The sequence below is a fragment of the Urocitellus parryii genome, chromosome 11 (assembly GCF_045843805.1).
Source record: "Urocitellus parryii isolate mUroPar1 chromosome 11, mUroPar1.hap1, whole genome shotgun sequence".
Lineage (NCBI taxonomy): Eukaryota > Metazoa > Chordata > Mammalia > Rodentia > Sciuridae > Urocitellus > Urocitellus parryii.
This window is the reverse complement of record NC_135541.1, coordinates 20046739-20068382: the sequence shown is the minus strand read 5'-3', so window position 1 is coordinate 20068382 and position 21644 is coordinate 20046739. Positions and strand designations below refer to the sequence as shown.

The window sequence follows — 21644 nt, the reverse complement described above, 5'->3', positions numbered from 1 at the left end:
ACCCCAGGACGGAAAGCGATGTTAAACACAGGCTCAACCATAGCCTTAAACCCCTTGACAGTCCTCCCACAGTCCTTCTCTAACCCCAGCCAAGGGCTCCTAAGCCCCGGGCTGTCCCCAGAGGCAAGGGGTGTGGCCGTTAACCCTCCTCCCCCAGCCCGCACCCTACCCCACCCCTTCACGACAGCTGCGGGGCACTCGCAGGAGGTTGCGCTCCAATCCTCTGCGCTGGTTGGTTTCTGAGGGCGTCAACACTCCTAGACACAAACCTGATGGGGGTGCTGGGTCCCTCTGAGCACCCCTTCCCCAAACCTTGCTTCCCCACCCCGCGGGGCAGCAGAAGTTCTCTCCTGGGATGGCAGAGCCCTCCCCTTGACTCCCCCTATAACCCGGACCCCAGGAAGGGAAAATGGAGAGAAGGAAGGTTCAGGAAGATCTCGGGGCTGGCTGGTTTTGGAAAGGCCACTAGCCGCCCCTCATCCCTATCCCACGCCATCCCACCCCAACCGGCCTCTCCGGGAAGGGGCGGCCTCTCCCCGCCCCCAGGGCCGCGGCCCGCTCCCTCCTCCCGCAGGCTGGAGCCTGGGCCAAGTGGGCGCGCCCGGCCCGGGGCGGCCGGGATCCGGTGTCGGCTGCAGCTGGCAGTGCGGCGGGCGCGGGCGCCTGAGCAGCGGCCGGCGGGGCCGGCTATTAATAACGCGCCCGCTGAGCCCGGGGTCGCGCAGCCATGGCCAGCCCGGAGCTCCGGCGCGGCGGGGACGGCGCCGCCCAGGCCGCGAGGTAGGACAGTCCAGGCTGGTGTCGCCTCCCCTTTGGGGAGGGGGTGTTGGACTATTCCCTTCCCCCACCCGCAGCCCCTTCACCAGGCGGGGGGTAGTGGTCCAGCCGGGGTGGGGCACGGGGCGGAGCCACTCATCCAGGGGAGATGGGGAGCTCTGGCTCAGGGTCAACAGACCTTCCTTGATCAGTGGCTTTTTATAATCCCCCTCCCCCTCCCAAGGGCGCGTGAGAATTAACCCTTTCGGGCTATAATCTGCTCAAAATCAAGTTGCCCATCTATCCAAAGACAATACTCCTTTTCTGTCATTCCTCAACTCCAAATGTCAACTGGGAATGTCAACTGGGGCAACCAGTTGTGAATTCGCTGGGTGAAGCCACTTGGTGCAAGGTTGGGCATTTGCCAATTTGAAGTTAAAAGTCTGGTCGGCAGCTTGTTCTCGCTTGTCTAATTGGGATGGGGGTGGGGAGGGTCTATTTGCCCTGGAGCAGCAGGAGGGTTCTGGCTGGGCAGGGACTAGAAGGGACAGCTGCTACTCTGCCACATTAGCTTACCACTGGTTAGGGGAAGAGACCTGTGGCCAAGGGATTTGGGAATGAGTGGGGAGTATTTTTGCTCCACCTCAGGCTGTAGCCCTGGGATTTTCCAGTGTACCAAGAAGGTGGAGGTACAAATACATACTCTTGACTTCCCTCCACAGTCACATTCCTCATGTGGATCACGTTCAATCGCCTGTACTACTATGTACACATAGAGATGTACACAGAGTCAAATAGATGTAATCTTGCCTGCACAGTGTCACACACACACTCCCAGCCAAATCCCTGAGGAACAGACAGTGTTAGGGAGCTGCTGGAGTCGTCTGGGAACAGGGATAGAGTGGTGGAAGCAGACTGCCTGGGCTCAAGAAAGCCTGAGGTCAGGGGTCCTGGCCAAACTCATCCCTCTCCCCTTAGTCTTCCATAATGTGCTTCTTGCCCTGCTTGGCAGAGGCAGCTGTGTGAGCACAGCATCTGGTACCCTGGGTGGAGTGACAGCATGGCCTGAGAGTCAGGAAGCCTGGGTTCTACTCCAGCTTTACCACTTGACCTTGGGTAAGTTTACTCTCTGAAGATCAGTCATTTCTTCTTGCCTTCCTTTTAAGGACCCCAACCCTGGGAAGGAGAATATAACTGTTTTTAGGAAATTCACTATCAGTGAGACAGACACATGAGCTTCTGTAATGCAAAGAACTGCGCGCAAGATGAGCTGCATTCAGTGTTGTGAGGACCTAGGTGGATCTTATTTGGGAAATAACTTCCCAGAGGAGATAAGAGTTTGAGCAAGTCTTGAAAGATGAATAGAAATTTCAGTAAATAGAAAGCTTTTTTTTTTTTTTTTCCCCTTTTTGGTGCTGGGAATCCAACCCAGAGCATCAATGCATGCTAGGCAAGCACTCTAGCCACACCCTAGCCCTAAGATAGTAGTTTTGACCACTATATTCCAAGCTCTATTATATGTGCCATGCCACATTTACTTCTTCCAGACATCACACCTATGCTAGGCAGAGAGTGGTAAGTACTGTGGCCTTCTTTAGCCCTGTCTGCCACTTGTATGAGTTGTGGAACTTCCAGTGAGTTCCTCATTTTCTTTGTACTTCAGCTTCTTCATCTATACAATGGGGATAATAGAGGAATATTCTATAAGAAAGTATCCATGGGGCTAAGGTTGTGGCTCAGAGGTACAGCGCTCTCCTAGTATGCGTATGGCACTGGGTTCAATCCTCAGCACCACATAAAAATAAAATAATAAAGATATTATGTCCAGGGCTGGGATTGTGGCTCAGTGGTAAAGCGCTTGCCTAGCATGCATGAGGCACTGGGTTCAATCCTCAGTACCACATAAATGTAAAATAGAGATATTATGTCCACCTAAAAACTAAAAAAAATAAATGTTTAAAAAAAGATATTATGTCCACCTACAACTAAAAAAATGTTTTTTTTTGTTTGTTTTTAAAGAAAGTACTCATGTAAAATGCTTAGAATAGTACCTTGAATGTGGTTAAATCATTCCAAGATGGAGGCCTCAGCAAGAGCTTGATGGGAGGGCCATTGGCTGGGAAAGCAGGTCTCTGTTGAGTAGCAGAGTGGGCCTGGGTGACTGAGCAGGTGTGTCTTACTGGCGCCAGGAGCTTGACCTTTCTGTGTAGTACAGGGCTATTCTCTAGGCAGGTGGTGTTCGAGAAGCTGCATTTCTCAGCCATTGGATCCTTCAGTCATTGTGGGCTCAGAGTGGGAAGTGTGAAAAGTTAACACATGTTCTGGGTTGTCAGGCATGGGGTGGGTTGCAGGAGTAATGTGAGCTGAGGCTAAAAAAGGTAAGTTGAAATTGTGAAGTGGAACAACATTGGGGTGTAGCAAGTGAACTGTGGCCCTGTAGAGAATACATTGGGTGAGGACAGGGAAGAAGCCATTAGAAGGTTGGTACAGCTGAGTGTGGTGCACATGCCTGTAATCCCAGCAAGTAGGGCAGACGAGGCAGGAGGATTGCAAATTCACAGCCAGCCTATCAATTTAGCAAGACCCTGTCTAAAAATAAAAAGGGTTAGGGATGTAAATCAGTGGTGAAACACCCTGGGTTCAATCCCCAGTACCAGAGGTGGGGACAGGGAGAATATGATGGAGCTGCCCTATATTCTAAGGAAATCTTGGCTGCCTCAATAGGATTTTAGTGTCTATGGACTTCTGTTTTTTTTTTTTTTTTTGTATAGGGGATCGAATCCAGGGACGCTCAACCACTAAACTGCATCCCCAATCCTTTTTAAAATATTTTATTTAGAGACAGGGGTCTTTCTTAGTTGTTTAGGGCCTAAGTTGCTGAGGCTAGCTTGGAACTCCCAATCCTCCTACCTCAGCCTCCCAAACCACTGGGATTACAGGTGAGTGCCACTGCATCCGGCCACACCTACTGATTTTAATACTCATCCTCAAGGGATAGTGACAATATGGAGCCTGGTCAGAGGAAGTGATTCAAATAAGGAGGACAGAGGAAACTTTGGCATGTATGCAGTAATTGAAAGGTAAATTAGTTATCTTTTTATTTTTTGGTGTTAGGGATTGAACCTATGGGGCTTTGCGCATGCCAAGTATATGCTTGACCACTGGGCTATCTCCCTAGCCTCTGAGTTAGTTATCTTTAAGTGTTCAAAGAACATACATGGAAAAGCAGAATTGTCTGATTCTAAAGGGAGAATCAAGTCCAGCAAGCAAGTATTGCAAGAAAGAAGTTTCTACTTCAACATTAGAATTTTACTCTACTATGAAGCACATAGTAGAGGCTCAGGTATAAGTTTCTTATCCTTGAAATTATGTAAACAGATGAGACGGTGACTTTGAGGGGGTGCTTTTAGGGAATCAAAACAATGGACTGTGTGTGCAGAGGCACTAAATCAATACAGGAAAAGGAACCTTGATTTGAGAATCTGCTGGAGTCTATGTCTTTGGTTTCTGTGTTATTCTATCAGGAATATTGGTCTTTAGTTTTCTTTCCTTGATGCGACTTTGTCTGGTTTTAATACCTGGATTATTCTGGCTTCATACTTGTTTTTAGGACTGTGCCCTCCTTTTTTATTTCCGAGTACTTTGAGGAAGACTGGTGTTAGTTCTTCTTTAAAAATCTGGTAGATCTCAGGGTTGGGGCTGTGGCTCAGTGGTAAAGCACTTGCCTAGCATGTGTGAGGCACTGGGTTTCATCCTTAGCACCACATAAATAAATAAAATAAATGTATTGTGGGGCTGGGATTGTGGCTCAGCAGTAGAGTGCTTGCCTAGCACCGGCGGGATCCGGGTTCGATCCTCAGCACCACATAAAAATAAAGGCATTGTGTTGAGTCCATCTACACCTAAGAAATAAATATTTTTAAAAAAATAAATGTATTGTGTCCATCTGCAACTAAAACAATATATATATTTTTAAAAATCTAGTAGATCTCAGCTGAGAATCCATCTTGTCCTGGGCTTCTCTTTGTTGGAAGACTTTGTTTTCAAATATTTTTTTTACTTATATATGGATACACAGCTTTATTTGATTGATTTATTTTTATATGTGGTGCTGAGGATCAAATCCAGTGCCTCACACATGCTAGGCAGGTGCTGTACCAGCCCCAGCCCTGGAAGACTTTTTTTTTTTTTTTTTAAGTTACAGGTGAACTCAATATCTTTATTTTATTTTTATGTGGCGCTGAGGATCAAACTCAGTGCCTCATGCATGTAGGTGAGTGCTCTACCTCTGAGCCACAACTTTTATTTATTTTTTGTTTGTTTTTAAAGAGAGAAAGAGAGAGAGAGAGAGAAGAGAGAGAGAATTTTTAATATTTATTTTTTAGTTTTCGGCGGACACAACATCTTTGTATGTGGTGCTGAGGATCGAACCCGGGCCGCACGCATGCCAGGCGAGCGCGCTACCGCTTGAGCCACATCCCCAGCCCTGAGCCACAACTTTTAATTGCTGCTCCAATCTCATTTGATATTGATCTGTTTAGGTTTTCTCTATTTTCCTGATTCAATTTGAGCAGCTCATATTTGTCTAAAGATTTGTCAATGTCTTATAGATTTTCCAATTTATTGGCGTATAAATTTTCAAAATGATTTCTAATGATCTTCTGGATTACAGAAGTGTCTGTGGTGATATCTCCCTTTTTCATGTCTAATTTGTTGATTTGGGTCTTCTCTCTTTTGGTTAGTTTGGCTAAGGATTTATCAATCTTAGTATCAATTATAGTAGAGGCTCAAGTTTGACTTTCCTCTCCTTTAAATTATGTAAACAGAGATGAGATAGTGACTTTGAGGGGGTGCTATGAGGGGATCAAAACAATGGACCCTGTGTGTGGAGGAGGTAGATCAATAGAGGGAAGGGACCAGATAAGGGAATTTATCCTTTCACAGAACTAACCCTTTGTTGCACTGATTCTTTGTATTATTTTTTTATTCTCAATTTTATTAATTTTGGCTCTGATCTCCATTATTTCCTGTCTTCTACTGTATATATATGAATGTACCACAGTGAATTTCATCTTTATGTATATCTATAAAGCAGCAATTAAAAGAACAAAAAATAGGGCTGGGGATGTGGCTCAAGCGGTAGCACGTTCGCCTGGAATGCATGCGGCCCGGGTTCGATCCTCAGCACCACATACAAACAAAGATGTGTCCGCTGAGAACTAAAAAATAAATATTAAAAATTCTCTCTCCCTCTCTCTCTCCTCCCTCACTCTCTCTTTAAAAAAAAAATAAATAAAAGAACAAAAAATAAATACAAGGAAGACTAGTAAAGGAAGGGGAATAGGGAGAGGGAGGAGGGGAGGGAAAGAGGAAGCACTGGGGACTCAAATGGAGCAAATTATATTTCATGCATGTATGATAATGTCAAAATAAATCCCACTACTATGTATATTATAATGCACTAATAAAAACATTAAAAAATTGACCTGTGGCTGATGGATCTGTCAAAAACCATCCTACCATAGTTGGAACCCTTTCACTTTATTAATAAATTTATTTGTGGTGCTGGGGATTAAATGCAGGGCCTTGTGCATGCGAGGCAAGCACTCTACCAACTGACTATATCCCCAGCCCTCACTTTATTTTTATTTATTTATTTTAAAAATATTTTTTAGTTGTAGATAGTCACAATACCTTTATTTTATTTATTTTTATGTGGTGCTGAGGATCAAACCTAGTGTCTCACACGTTCTAGGCAAGCACTCTACCATTGAGCTATAACTACAGCTCCCCTTTCACTTTAAATAATTTATTTTGCAGAGAAACAAGAGCAGAGTCCAATTCTCCTCTTCAAGAAGAGAATCCTGAATCCTGGAATGAGTCCAAGACTGTGAACCCAGAAGTTACACTATCTTTGGAGGGAACTGTGAACCTAGAAGACATTCTTTACCTTGACGACACAGGAGACTTTGAAGAGACACCGCTCTATGTAGAAGAGACAGAGAAGCCAGAGGAGACACTTTATATTGAGGAGCCCAGGCAGCCAGAGGAGGCACTGTATGTGGAAGAGCTTGCAAGTCCAGAAGAGTATGTGGAAGAGACTGTGAAGCCAGATGAGATACAGTTTGTGGAGCAGACTGCAGAGCCAGCAAAGAGTCCCAGCCCAGGGCTGATTGTTTGTGATGGAGAGATGGTGGCAAAAGAAGAGAAATGTTGCCCTAAGGAGAGCCTCAGAGCAGGGTTAAGCCCCAGCACAGAGGACAACCTAAGCATGGCAGACCTGGAACTGCTAGAGGGCCGTTTCCAGCAGTGTGTGCAAGCAGTGGCCCAGCTGGAAGAGGAGCGGGATCAGCTCATCCATGAACTTGTGCTGCTCCGTGAACCAGCTCTGCAGGAGGTACAGCAAGTCCATCAGGACATCCAGGCTGCCTACAAGCTGCATGCCCAGGCAGAGCTGGAGAGGGATGGACTCAGGGAGGAGATCCGGCTGGTCAAACAGAAGTTGTTCAAGGTGACCAAGGAATGTGTGGCCTACCAGTACCAGCTGGAGTGCCGCCAGCAGGATGTGGCTCAGTTTGCTGATTTCCGGGAAGTGCTAACTACTAGGGCAGCCCAGCTCTCGGAGGAACTGGCCCAACTCCGGGATGCCTATCAGAAGCAGAAGGAGCAGTTAAGGCAACAACTAGAAGCACCCCCAAACCAAAGGGATGGGCACTTTATCCAAGAAAGCCGCCGGCTGTCTGCCCAATTTGAAAATCTCATGGCAGAGAACCGCCAGGGCCTGGAGGAGGAGTATGAACCTCAGCTGCTGCGGCTCCTGGAGAGGAAAGAAGCAGGGACCAAAGCTCTACAGAAAACCCAGGCTGAGATCCAGGAGATGAAGGAGGCTCTGAGACCCCTGCAAGCAGAGGCCCGGCAGCTCCACCTGCAAAACAGGAACCTGGAGGACCAGATCACACTTGTGAGGCAAAAACGAGATGAAGAAGTACAGCAGTACAAGGTAGGCCCACTGGTTGTGAAAGAGAGGTCTTCTACCAGGAAGGAGAGGGTGGTCAGAATCTAATGTCTTTGGGCTCGGAGGATACTATCCTGTGTAGGAAGAACAATGCATTCTCTGGGGCCATTCACTCATGTCTTGACTCCATTCTTCATTCACCTCCTTCAGTCAGGCCTGTGTTAGGAGCTGAAATTACTTGCTCTCTTTTAGTTCATGCAGCATTTTCACACCAACTGTCTCATTTGATCTTCACATTAATACTACAAGCATTCTCATCTTTTAGAAGAGGAGACTGAGGCTGTATTTGAACCAACCCAACCCAACCCCAAGTATTTCAGTGCTCCTTCCTAGGTATCTGTTTCTAATTCTAACTGAATAGTGAGTCACACTTGGGTATGTGGAGAGCTGGAGGGAATGAGGCCAGATGGAATGAATTCATCCCTCTTCTCCACCCTTAAGTCCCATCCATCCAACCTCTACCTTAAAGCTGTTCAGTCTTTAGACTGGGATGAAATCTATAAATCTCTATTCCTTTTTTTCCTTTTTTGTGCATGTCACCGTCTCCCTCGTATTCAAGTTATTTCTGATTAAGTGTGAGCCAGTTCTAATCCCTTTTTAGAACAGTGGAATATAAATACTAAGTGAATAAACAATTACGTCTGCCTTTCCCATAGACTGTGGGCTTTGGGAAGGTAGTGGTGGTGTTTAACTTACCTCTATATTGTCTGCTACTCAGGGCTCAGGACACATCAGGTAAATGTTGAGTTAGGTGTTGCTGAGACTTTGTTGTGGGATTTTGTATTTATTTTGAAGAGGCAAGGTCTTGCTGAATTTCTCAGGCTGGCTTCTAATTTGGCATTCACCTGCCTCATCTTCCCAAATAGCTGGGATTATGGGGATCTGCAACTGTGCCCAGCTGTGTGGGGCTTTTGCAATTTTTCTTTTGGTACTAGGGATTGAACCCATGCAGGGATGCTTTACTCCTGAACTACATTCCCAGTTCTCCCCTCCCCTGCTTTTTTTCCCCCAAAGACATAAACAAGAAACTTTTTATTAAAAAAAAATTATACTGGGAATTGAATCCAGGGGTAGGAATGCTTTATCACTGAGTTATAGTTGGTCAGTTGTAGTTGTTTTGTTCAGTCTATAGACTGGGATGAAATCTATAAATCTCTATTCCTTGTTTTCCTTTTCTGTGCGTGTCACCATCTCCCTTGTATTCGTTATTTCTGATTAAATATGAGCCATTCTAATCCAGTTCTAATTTGAGACAGGGTCTCACTAAGTTGCTTAGGGCCTTACTAAATTGCTGAGGCTTGCCTCAAACTTGTTATCCTCCTGCCTCCTCCTCCTGAGTTGCTACAATTATAGGCATGCATCACCACATTACAACTTAGAGGTTTATTTAGGAAAGCAGAGGGTACTTCTAGGGTAAATATGGGCTGTGAGGTGGTTTGGGGTAAAGCAAGGAATATACATTCAAGGGAGAATGTGGGCCAACTCCAGAGGGAGAAACAGCCCCAAGTCATTTTTGTTAATTTTGAGATAGGGTCTTGCTAAATTGCTGCAGATAGCATTGAACTTGTGATTCCTCTGTCACAACCTCCCAAGTCACTGTCAGGATTATAGACATGTGACACTGTGGCTGGCTGTATGGGGTCTTTCAGAGCAGTATTTTTTTTTTCATATTTAACAACATTTTATTATATAGTTTACAGAAAATTACATCAAATTTTATTTCACCAGTAATCTCAATTTTCCAGTAAGAGCAGTATTTTTGTCTCTTGAAATATGCACTTCTTTGAATAAACTTTATGCCAGGTATGGAGGCATATACCTACAAACCCAGTGATTCTGGAGGCTGAGGCAAGAGAACCACATGTTCCAGGCCAGCCTGAGCCATTTAGGGAGACCCTGTCTCAAAATAAAGTTATTATTATTTTTTTAAGGTACTGGGGATTGAACTCAAGACTGCTGTACCACTGAGCCACATACCCAGCCCCTATTTTGTATTTTATTTAGAGACAGGGTCTCACTGTGTTGCTTTGTGCCTCGCTTTTGCTGAGGCTAGTTTTGAACTTGTGACCCTCCTGCCTCAGTCTCCCAAGTTGCTGGGATTACAGGTGTGTGCCATTGCAACTGGCTCAAAATAAATGAAAAGAACTATGATACATTTCAGTGGCAGAACACTTTGCCTATGTGTGAGGTCCTGGGTTCAACCCCCAGACTGCCAAACCAAAGCCAAACACTTTATGCCTTCCTGGAGATTTTGGTGTATCCTTAAGGGAACATGTCCTCTATTAAAAATGGCTGCACTCACTTGATTAAATATTTTGTCCAGGTTTCTGTGTCTGTATTATGAAAACAATGGGGTTTGGTCATGCATGGGTATATTCCTTTCTTTGTGGGGGGTGGGGTACGAGGGTTTGAACCGGAGTGATTTAACATTGAGCTACATCCCCAGCCCTTCTTATGTTTTTTTTAAAGAGAGAGAGAGAGAGAGAGAGAGAGAGAGAGAGAGAGAGAATTTTTAATATTTATTTTTTAGTTCTCGGCAGACACAACATCTTTGTTGGTATGTGGTGCTAAGGATCGAACCCGGGTCGCACGCATGCCAGGCGAGCGCGCTACCGCTTGAGCCACATCCCCAGCCCTTCTTATTTTTGAGACAGAGTTTTCTAAGTTGCTGAGGCTCACCTCAAATTTGCAATCCTCCTGCCTCAGTCTCCCCCAGTCGCTGGGATTACAGGTGTGTGTCACTGTACCCAGATGGATGTTTTAAAATTATTCATCAAACACTCACTCACTCACCCAATATCCACATTGATTTTTTTTTTTTTAAGGAAGGGGGGTGGGAAGAGGGTGAGGAGAGAGAGAAAGAGGGGGAGAGGGGGGAAAGAGAGGAAGGGAGGAGGACAGAGGGGGAGAGAGAGAAGTTGATTTTTTTTATTGGTTCACAATGCTAGTGAAAGGGCAATTATTTATTCAGTACTTTATTAAGTACTGTCCTTAACAACAAACTCAAGTAGATATTATGTTAAAAATTGTAACTCAGGGTAAAAAGTAATGGATATAAGAGATGCAAGTAAGAGGGCTATGGGATATTTTTAGCTACAGGGTTAAATCAGAGAACTCATCATGGAAAAAGGTGGAATTTGAGCTATGAATTGTAGGAAGAATTTAGACCTGTGCTGTCCAGTGGAAATATATCCAGTAACTATATTAAAAAAGAAAAATAGGTGAAAGAAATTTAAAAATGTGTGTGTGTGTGTGTGTGTGTGTGTATACAAATACATACACACACTTTTTGGAGGTAAAAGGCAGGGGGCTACTGGGGGGTTGAACTTAGGGACACTTTACCACTGAGCCACATCCCCAGACCTTTTTTTTTTTTTTTTAAGGTATTTTATTAGAGACAGGGTCTCACTGAGTTGCTTAGTGCCTTGCTTTTGCGATCCTCCTGCCTCAGCCTCCTGAGCTGCTGGGATTACAGGGGTGCGCTACCCAGTCCTTTTTTGAGACATAGTCTCTCGAGGTTGTCCAGGCTTGCCTTGATCTTGTGATCTTCCTAACTCAGTCTTTTGAGTTGCTGGGATTACAGGCATAAATCACTGAGCCTGGAAGTTTTAACATTTTATCTAACCCTAAATATCCAAAATATAGTATCTTGGCTGCAGGTAAAAGGTGAAAAGCCGTTGTTAAGGTGAATTGTGAAGGTAGGTTGGGTTGAAGTACCTTGAAGTTTATGGTACTGGGGATTGAACCCAGGGGTGCTCTACCACTAAATTATATCCCCAGTTCTTTTTTTTTTTTTAGTTGTAAATGGATCATTTATTTATTTATATGCAGTGATGAGGATTGAACCCAGGGCCTCACATATGCCAGGCAAGTGCTCTACCACTGAGTCACAACTCCAGCTCCCCGTCCTCTTTTTTTGATACAGGACTCAAACTTGCCATCCTCCTGCCTCAGCCTCCCAAACTGCTGGTACAGGACTCTGAAACCCAAACTAATCATCTGGATTTTATTCAGTAGCCAGTTGCATAATTAAAGACTTTTATTTATTTTTTAATTAAAGGCTTTTAATTAGGAGTAACATATATCATTCTCTACTATTAGAAAGTACTGGTGGCAGTGTGAAAATGGGCCAGACCAAGGGCAAAGGAGGCTACTTAAGAAGTTATTGTAGGGCTGGAGATCTAGCTTAGTTGGTAGAGTGCTTGCCTTACATGCAGAAGGCCCTGGGTTCAATCCTCAGCCACACACACACACACACACACACACACACACACACACAAATAATAAAGTCTTAAAAAAAAAAAAAAAAGCTAGCTGTAATCTCAGTGGTGAGGCACTAAGTAACTCAGTGAAACCCTCTCTCTAAATAAAATACAAAGTAGGGGTGAGGATGGGGCTCAGTGGTCAAGTATTTCCCTGAGTTCAATTCCCAGTACCAAAAAAAAGAAAGCTATTCTAGGTGAGATTATAACCAATGGTGCAATGGTGGTGGGACTAAAAGGGGGTTTCCAGAACAACTATAGCTAGGCACCTGTAATCCCACCAATCCCAGTGACTTGGTGGCTGAAGCAGGAAGATCACAAGTTTTAGGCCAACTGGGCAATTTAGTGAGACCCTGTCACAAAATAAAAAGGACTGGGGGTGTGGCTCAGTGTAGAGCACCCTTGAATTCAATCCTCAGTACCAATAAATAACAATTGCCAAATAAACTTGGTGATTTGATGAGACGTCAAAGAGGAGGCTAAAATTTCAAGCAAGGATAACTAAGATGGTGATGCCATAAAATGGGAATTTTCTGCTTTAGTTTTTTGACATAGCACCAGTTATTTTCCCCAGTGATTTCCAACACTTTACTGGGTTTGTTTCATATCTCATGATCTGTTCAGCTTTCTAAGGAGAGTTAAATGACACATACCCTTGATGTGAGTTTCTGCTATCACTTATACCATAAGTTAAGCAGGAATCAGGGTTTGAAGGACCTAATTCTTCTTTTTGAAATGGCTTTCTAAAATGTATTTGTCAAAGTTTTTCCTATTTTCATCTGATTACTTTTCAAGGGTGCCCCTTTAATTCTTAGACTGTGCTCTTAGAATTTGCAGTTCATGAGGGATACCAGATAAAAGTAATACATTTCATAAAACCTAAGCATTAATTTCAAGATGTTAAAATGTGAAAGTCTTGGAAGCACTTTCCTGAAATCCCAAAGTTTTGGAAGGCTGAGGCAGGAGGATGGCAAAATCAAGTCCAACCTGGGAAACATAATAAGGTCATCTCAAAATGAAAAAAAAAAAAAAAAAAAAAGAAAGAAAAGAGCAGGGAATGTTGCTCAGTGGTAAAAGTGCCTTTGAGTTCCATCATCAGTACCAGAAGAAAAAAAAAAAAGTGAAAATCTTAGTGAAATCCATGAAATGATACACTTCAATGTGACAAACAGTGTTAACTGTTGTAGGAATAAAGCACTTTATCAATGACAACAGGTGGGGCTGGGGTTGTGGCTCAAGTGGTAGCACGCTCGCCTGGCATGCGTGCGGCCCGGGTTCGATCCTCAGCACCACATACCAACAAAGATGTTGTGTCTGCCGAGAACTAAAAAATAAATATTAAAAATTCTCTCTCTCTCCTCTCTCACTCTCTTTAAAAAAAAAAATGACAACAGGTATGCTTACTCCTGCCTGTGGAAAAAAGGAGAAATTTTACAGAGGATTAGTAATAACCAATCATTCACTTATACCTCTATTAGGGAGATGTGAAGTATTTGGAAAATTATAAAATGGAGGGGACACTGAAGTCCTTTGTCCAGGGTTATTCAGCTTGTGAGTGATGCAGTGAGGATGTAACCCTGAGCAATTTGGCCCAAGTCCACACTCAATGAATTCTCCAGAGCTGTGCCTTGAAGAAGTCATTGAGAAGGTAGGGAACGGTATTCTAGACAGAGGGAACAGTTCATACAAAAGCAAAGAGAGGCAAAAGGACACTTCGTTTTGGGAAGTGAGCTCAGTGTGGCTGAATCACAAAGAAATCAAGTAGTAGGCATGAAGCTGGGGAGGCAGACTGGGACCAGAGTGTAAAAAGATTTTCTCTGAAGGCAGACCCTTTCGAAAAACAAATTTTACTAGGTAAGCACTCTTATCACTGAGCTACTCCCCCAGCACTTTATCTTATACACAATAGGTGAAAGAGTAGCAAGGGCACTTGTTTGGCCCCTGCCTGGCCTTCCACCAACAGTTTTTCTGTAGAAAGAGCCTGCCATCTCTGAATGACAAAAATGGAGTTGCAGGAGTATGAACTCTTAAGTTAACAGCAAATCCTGGCTCAATAACTAATTGGGAAACTAGATGCTTAAGCTCTGTGGTTCAGCTCCCTCACATATAAAATGGGATTAATCTATCAAATCACAAGGTTGCAAGGAGTGAGCTAATAAGTTAGTATCTACAAAGCTCTTGCACAGCTATATGCACTCCTGAGGCAGCACTTTGGATGGTAAGTTGAGAGTGTGGAAAGACCACTTAGATCTTATGAGAGAATATGGAGGTTTTTGAGGTCAAACTGGTAGGATTTGATGACAGCTTGCAGTAGGTGGGATGAGAGATTTGCTGAGGATGATATCAAAGTTTTTAGTTTAATCACTGCTTTAATATGGAATATATTTACCATTGGCATATTTCATACCAACAAACGTAGGGCACTAGATGTGGTAAGATATAAGAGCCTACAATCAGATTTGGGAGTTACACATGGGTTACCCAAAAAAAAAAAAAAAAAGGCAAATAAGGGGGCAGATGCTAAAAGCCACGGCCACATTTTCTTTCACCCTCTCACAACCAACTTGTGTTTTAGCCATCCCTAAATCACCTGCAGTTCCAGTGAGACACCACATTTCCCACAATTTCATGCCTGGTACCTTTTTTTTTGGTGGTAGTGGTACAAGGGATTGAACACTGGGCTATATCCCCTGGCTTTTCTTTTTCAATTTTGAGTCAGGGTCTTGCCAACTTGTGAGGCTGACATCAAACTTGCAATCCTCCTGCCTAAGCCTATTCATTACCTAATTCTTTTTGGATCCTTATTTACTTTTTATATGTAGTGCTGAGATCAAACCCAGTGCTTCACACATGCCAGCCCGTTACCCAATTCTCACTCTTCTTTAAGCCCTTGTCCAATTCGTCCTGTTTTCCCTAATATATTTTTTTTGTAGTTGTAGATGGACAGCATGCCTTTAATTTGCTTTTATGTGGTGTTGAAGATCAAACCCAGTGCCTCACATGTACAAGGCAAGCACTCTTGCCATTGGGCTACAGCCTCAACCCCTCCCCAATAATTGTTTTTTAAATATTAATTTTTTTAAATTATTTTCTTTTTTTTGTTTTAGGTGGACACAATATCTATTTTTATGCGGTGCTGAGGATTGAACCCACTACCTCACACATGCCAGGCCAGCGCGCTACCACTTGAGCCACAACCCCAGCCCCACAATACCTTCATTTTATTAATTGTTAAAGGACCTTTGTTTTATTTGTTTATATGTGGTGCTAAGAATCGAACCCAGTGACTCACACATGGTAGGCAAGTGCTCTGCCAATGAGCCACAATCCCAACCCAATACCTTTATTTTTATGTGGGGCTGAGGATCGAACCTGGGCCCTGCCCGTGATAGGCAAGCGCTCTACCGCTGAGCCATAATCTCAGTCCCCTAATAATTCTTATTGTGCAACAGATGCCCTTTTTTAAAAAAAATATTTTTTTTATTTTAGGTGGACACAATATTTTTATGTGGTGCTGAGAATTGAACCCAGTGCCTCATGCATGCTAGGCAAGTGCGTTACCGCTTGAGCCACATCCCCAGCCCTGCCCTTCTTGTTTTCAAAGCACCTATTACATGTTACTATTGTTCTATCTATGCCCCTCTCCTGAGATAGAGTAAATACCTACGTAGAAACTATTAGGAATACTGCCAAAAGAAAGTACACCTTTGTCAGATTTGGTTTGGGGGCTACTATAGACACGTACTAATCCTCAGATAATAGGTATATTAAGTGTAGGCAGAGGAAGAGAGAGAATGAGTCAAGCTGTCTTGGTGATAAGTAGCAAAAAGCAAAGGCATTACCAACTTAACTGACATGCAAACTATAGTGTCATTTTTTTCTAATGGCCACATTAAAAATGTAAGAAACATGTGAAGCCAAATATGGTGGCTCACACATTCAATCTCAGCAACATGGGAGGTTGAGGCAAAATAATAAGTTCGGGGCAAGACTCAGCAACTCATATGAAAAGACCCTGTCTCAAACTAAAAAATAAAAAAGGCGGTAGGGTATAACCAGGTGAGGGGATGCATACCTGTAATCCCAGTGGCGCAGGAGAAACTTGGATTCAAAGCCAGCCTGAGCAACTTAGCGAGGTCCTAAGCAACTCAGCAAGACCCTGTCTCTAAAATATAAAAAAAGGGCTGAGGATGTGGCTCAGTGGTAAAGCACTCCTGGAACCAAAAAAAGAGGGGGGAGGCTAGAATGCAACTCAGTAACAAAACGCCCTTGGGGTTCAATCCCCAGTATCCCCCCTACCCCGAAAAAAGATGAAATTAATCCAACATAAAAATGTACTTACTTCAACATAAATATTTTACTATTATTCTTAGAAATATGTTTTATTTACATCCACAGCACAGCTCAATTCAGACTAGCTATATTTCAAATACTCAACCACATATTAGTGGCTTCCTATTGGACAGCTCAAGGTGAGAGAAAAATATTCTCATGGAAGAATGGATCCAGGAGATTACAGGTGTGCCCCACCACACCCAGCTATGTTGGAGGCTGGGGCAAGAGGATTACAAAATCTAAGCCCAGCGTTGGTAATTTATACCCCCCGCCTCAAAAAAAAAAAAAAAGTAATGTAGGTTCAAACCAAAGGGTCTGAATGCCCCTAAATAAAATGGAAAGCTCTAGGATTTTGAGATAAAACAATTTTTATTTAATTTTGGACAGGGTTCTCTAATTTGCTGAGGCTGACCTTGAATTTGCATTCTACCTCAGCCCCCCTTTGCTGGGATTACAGGTATGCACCACCATGCCCAGCTAGCAGCATACTACATAGGATTAAAACTGAAGACAGTCCTCACTGCCACTATATGGATTCATTTCAGTGAGGCTGTTCCAGTCTGTTAGAGCTAATTTCTGATGGTACAGACTGCTTTCACAACCACATATTTCTGTCTCACCAATAGATTTGCTAGGTAATGAGGCATGGTAAATCAGGGCAGCAGTGTAAAGATGGCTCCCTTCAGATGACACTTGGTTGGTAAGGTTGCATCTTTTTAGAGTTGTGCCCAGGCATGGTGGGGTACTAAAAGAAATAGCCTTTGATAGTGCTGACAAAAGCTGAGATTCAGCAAATTCATCAAATGAAGATTCATGTACCGTAGGTGCAGTATTCAAGGCTGTCTCAGAACAGTTTATTTAGATCCCTCTAATAATAGCATGTGCCCCAACTGGATTCCTATTTAGTATTCTTCAGTCTGCCCCTTTACAATATACCTTTCCATGTCAACACCCTTTCCCTCCCCCAGGGCTTTAAGGTTCCAAGCCAGTTACCAGCTAAGCCAAAGACTTACTTGCCTGACATCTGCCTTACTGCCTTTCCAGGCATTAATCTGAGGCAGGGACAATTTACAGAATGCACCTCAGACTGTTCTTGGCAGAAAAGGAAGTGGACACTTATCTTGAGGGCTGAAGGGACTCCTCCTAGGCATAATATCACATTTTCCAACTTAGAACTTTTTTTCCATTACTCTGGATCAAACCCAGGGGTGCTTAACCTGAGTTAAAGTAGGACCAGCTCCTACTTTTTCTTAATTAAGAAAAAACAACAACAACAAAAAGATCCTTTAAGACAGGATCTTGCTAAGTTCTCAGGCTGGCCTTAAACTTGGGATCTTCTGAGTATCTACATTACAGGCATGTGCCACCACAGCTGGCCCAACTTAGAACTTTTGAACAAGGCTGGAGATATAGCTAAGAGGTATAGCACTTACCTAGCATGTACAAGGCCCTGGGTTTGATCCCCAGAACTACCCTTTTTATTTTAAGACAGGGTCCAAGTTGCTTAGAAGTGCTGAGGCCGACTCTTGAACTTGCTCCTTCTACCTCTCAGCCTCCTAGCCTCTGGGTTTTACAGGTATGTGCTGCCATGCAAGGCCCCAGCATTACATTTAAAAAAAAAAAAAATCTGGGCTGGGGATGTGGCTCAAGAGGTAGCATGCTTGCCTGGCATGCGTGCGGCCTGGGTTCGATCCTCAGCACCACATACAAAGATGTTGTGTCCGCCGAAAACTAAAAAAAATATTTAAAAAAAAATCTACACACACATTATTTTTTCCTCATACAAATGTTGAATTTGGTTTTAGTATTGAAATAATCTTTAAAACCTGAAGTCTGGTAAACAATTTATGAAGGAAGTACAGATAAATCCTTAATGTCCTTTAAGCCTTTACAAAGATAAAAATAAACTTTAATAGGTTCCTAAAAGGAAAAAATTTTAAGAATGTCAGCCAGTTGCTGGGGCCTTGAATTCTTAATCCTTCTGCCTCACCTCCTGAGGGGCTGGGGATTACAGTCAAGCCACCATTTTCAAAAGCAGTTCACTATGTTAAAATACAACCTGTTTGATCTTAAGTTGCCTAACTTTTACTATCAAGTCTCAACACTGCTGTGAAGATCAAACAATGTACAAGAAAAGAAAGTGATTTATAAACTATGATGAGTAACATCAAATTTTTGTTGGCTCAGGCTGGGGATGTGGCTCAAGCAGTAGCGCACTCGCCTGGCATGCGTGCGGCCCGGGTTCGATCCTCAGCACCACATACAAACAAAGATGTTGTGTCCGCCGAAAACTAAAAAATATTAAAAATCTCTCTTTAAAAAAAAAAAAAAATTTTTGTTGGCTCATTAGAAATATTCTTGGCCTTTCCATGCAGGAACAGCTGGAGGAAATGGAAGAACGACAGAGGCAGTTAAGAAGTGGAGTGCAACTCCAGCAACAGAAGAACAAAGAGATGGAGCAGCTAAGGATCAGTCTTGCTGAAGAGCTCTCAACTTATAAGTCAGTTTTTGCTGCCACTCAAATCTCATCTAACATTAGTTGAGGGGAGGGGGAAGGCTCAGGAAAAATTTCACTTCACAGTAGAAAACAAAAAATGATTTGGGAAATGATTTTCAAATTGTGCTCATCCAGGAACAGATGGAAAATGGCTCTTTCTTTTTAAAGGGCTATACTTCCCAAGAGCCTGGAACAGGCTGATGCTCCTTCTCAGGCAGGTGGAATCGAGACACAGTCTCAAGGTGATCTTTGTGGGTAATAGAGTGGTATTTGTATTGTTTCTGCTTTTCTAACAATACTAATTATTGTCTTTTTTTCCCCACCCCTAATATGACCTAATTACCATTAGGAAATCTGTAAACAGATAAAACACCTAGGCTCTGAGCATTCTCAGTTCTTTACCCTACCCCACCCACACCTCCTGTTCAGTTTCCTCAGTATAAATCAGAAGGCAGCTGTGCTATCAAATTCAGACCATGACAAAGGTGGCCAACAAGAGGGCTAAATTAAGTAAGTCATAAAGCTGTATTTCACAGACTTAACTTAGGGCCTATTAATAATGAATTATTCCAGACCCCTAGTATCTTATAACATGTCCTAATTCTTTATATAATATAAAGTCTAAATTCCCTTAAAAAGTCTGTCAGTTGTGTACTGTTATCAATGCCCATTTCTTCCATTTATTTCCTACTTAAACTTACATCTTGGATACAAAATCACAAGTAACTATTGGAGCCAATGCTCTTCTTTACTTTCTAGGACTTTCTTTTACTGTGTCTTATCTAGATATTTTATTATGCTTATTGTTGGATTAACTACAAATTGGGGGCAATGATCTGTCAAATACCTCTGTATGAACAGGAGAAGAAAGACAATGCTCATTTCTAAAGAAATGAAAGTGGCCAGGTACAGTGGCATGTGCCTGTAATCCCAGCGGCTCAGGAGGCTGGGGTAGGAGTTAGGAGTATCCAGAGTTTGAGGCCAGTCTCAGCAATGTCTAAGGCCCCATCTCAAAATAAGGCCAGGGATGTGGCTTAGTGGTAAAAGTCCCTCTGAGTTCAATTCCCCAGGACTGGGAAGAGGGGGGAAAAATACTCATGTGAAGTATTCCTGAGAGAAATTTTAACTACCCCAGTCTTCACCATCATATAGATAACCATTCGTTGTTTTGCAAATATGAGGCTTCTAAATATTTGCTAGGGCAAATATTTATGATCACCCCTGATCATATGTAAATTACATTTCTCAACATAGCCTGTATAAACTAACTTTAGAAGTTCAATATTTCTAATGGTAGCATTTCAAGTTGTAGAAAGTATAAACTTATTCTTTTTCTTTTCCTTAACCTTACAGGGGCTGTTTAGAAATGTATGGCCAAATCTGTAATCCAGAAACAAAAAAAACTTATTAGCAAAGGATCACTGAATACCCTTGTGACACACTTCTTCCCAAACCGATGAGAGTACCAGAATTTGATGAGCAATTCACCTGTGGAAATTGCAAATATTGGCTGAACTGTATAAAATGATTTTAGGAGTGGCTGGAAGCAGAACACCAGTCAACTTTTAGCTGGATCCTACTTTGTAGGCTGCTGATACTGATCTCAATACACTGAGGAATGGAAAAATGCCTTTTATCTGCCAGCAGCAACCCTCACATGCAGAGTAAATGATGAATGTATGGACACATCTTGAAGTATTGTGAAAAATGTATTTTGCCTTATGTTTACCCAAACCAAAAACATGTTTGGAACAAAACTGGGGTAAAAAAGGCAACTGTTAGAATTCTTTTGTGCCATGAGTGTTAGATTTTAAATGAATCCTCTTATATAGTTTACTTTTTCTTAAGGGCTATACATATTCACATGGTATATTGTTAAAAATGTCAAAATAATTTTCAGTATACTCTGAAATAACTGACTTGGAGAAAAGGAATCCATCCAGATTTGAACCTCATGGTGTAAGATTTCAGATTTCCCAAAGACCTTTAGAGTTTTGGGGTCTATTCCGCCAAAACAAAACTAAGTGACTGGAAAGAATCAGGCATGTTATCTTGTTTTGGCATTTGGTGATAGAGGTTAGAAACAACAGGTTCTAAAATCCTTTAAGTACAATCTCCAGTGAAAAACATACTAGGGAGAGGCAACCCTGTAAGATAAGCCTTAAACACCTTTCCCAAATTTAAATTCTGCCTTAAACACACTGCCTTTGAAAAATTTTTAAAGAGTCTGTGTTGTTCTCTGGGGTCAGACTTCAAAAAGATGTCATTTTATTGCACATTAGTCTGTATATCTCTAGTTCTGTTTTATGTCTTGCACTTTTCCCTAGGAAGGAGTAAAGCTCTTTTCTATAGCTCTTGGCTTATTATATTTAATTCTACTCTTGATAGCCAGGGGATGGGTGTTTGATGGATGTTATATACTAAATAAAACCCATTGGCATAGGGCTATGTACAAAAGCAATTTATTCCATTATAAGCACTTACACAGTTAGTCATGGGAGTAATAGGCCTGCTGATAAAACAGGTCACCCAAAATGCAGATGGTATCAAACTAGTGGTCAAGGACCAACTCCTAAAAAAAAAAAAAAAAAAAAAAAAAAAGCAACTCTTATCAAGGATTAATTTAATTTTAAAAACATACAAGCTATCAATTCACTCTTCTCAACTTGACAGTATACCCGTGGTACAACTGTCAGGTAAAAACATACATCTTTACAACTTGGTGGTCCCAAGTTAAAAAAAAAAAAAAAGAACAAAAAAACAAAAACCACTTCACATA

General features: G+C 42.5%; 1 protein-coding gene across 1 annotated transcript; it reads left to right on the top strand.

Moving 5' to 3' along the window:
• Positions 1-636: 636 nt before the first annotated feature.
• On the top strand, positions 637-21632 carry Sync (syncoilin, intermediate filament protein). The gene is made up of 5 exons (XM_026406836.2): positions 637-780; positions 6577-7756; positions 18744-18868; positions 19034-19107; positions 20219-21632. Exons 1-5 carry the CDS (start codon positions 728-730, stop codon positions 20227-20229), a joined length of 1443 nt encoding a protein of 480 aa, XP_026262621.1. The 5' UTR covers positions 637-727; the 3' UTR covers positions 20230-21632.
• Positions 21633-21644: the final 12 nt, after the last annotated feature.

Coding starts and splice junctions, on each gene's coding strand:
- Sync (XM_026406836.2), top strand. CDS start 728: ATGGCCAGCCCGGAGCTCCGGCGCGGCGGGGACGGCGCCGCCCAGGCC. Junction 7,757..18,743: donor AAGAAGTACAGCAGTACAAG/GTAGGCCCACTG, acceptor CTTTCCATGCAG/GAACAGCTGGAGGAAATGGA. Junction 18,869..19,033: donor GAAGAGCTCTCAACTTATAA/GTCAGTTTTTGC, acceptor TTCTTTTTAAAG/GGCTATACTTCCCAAGAGCC.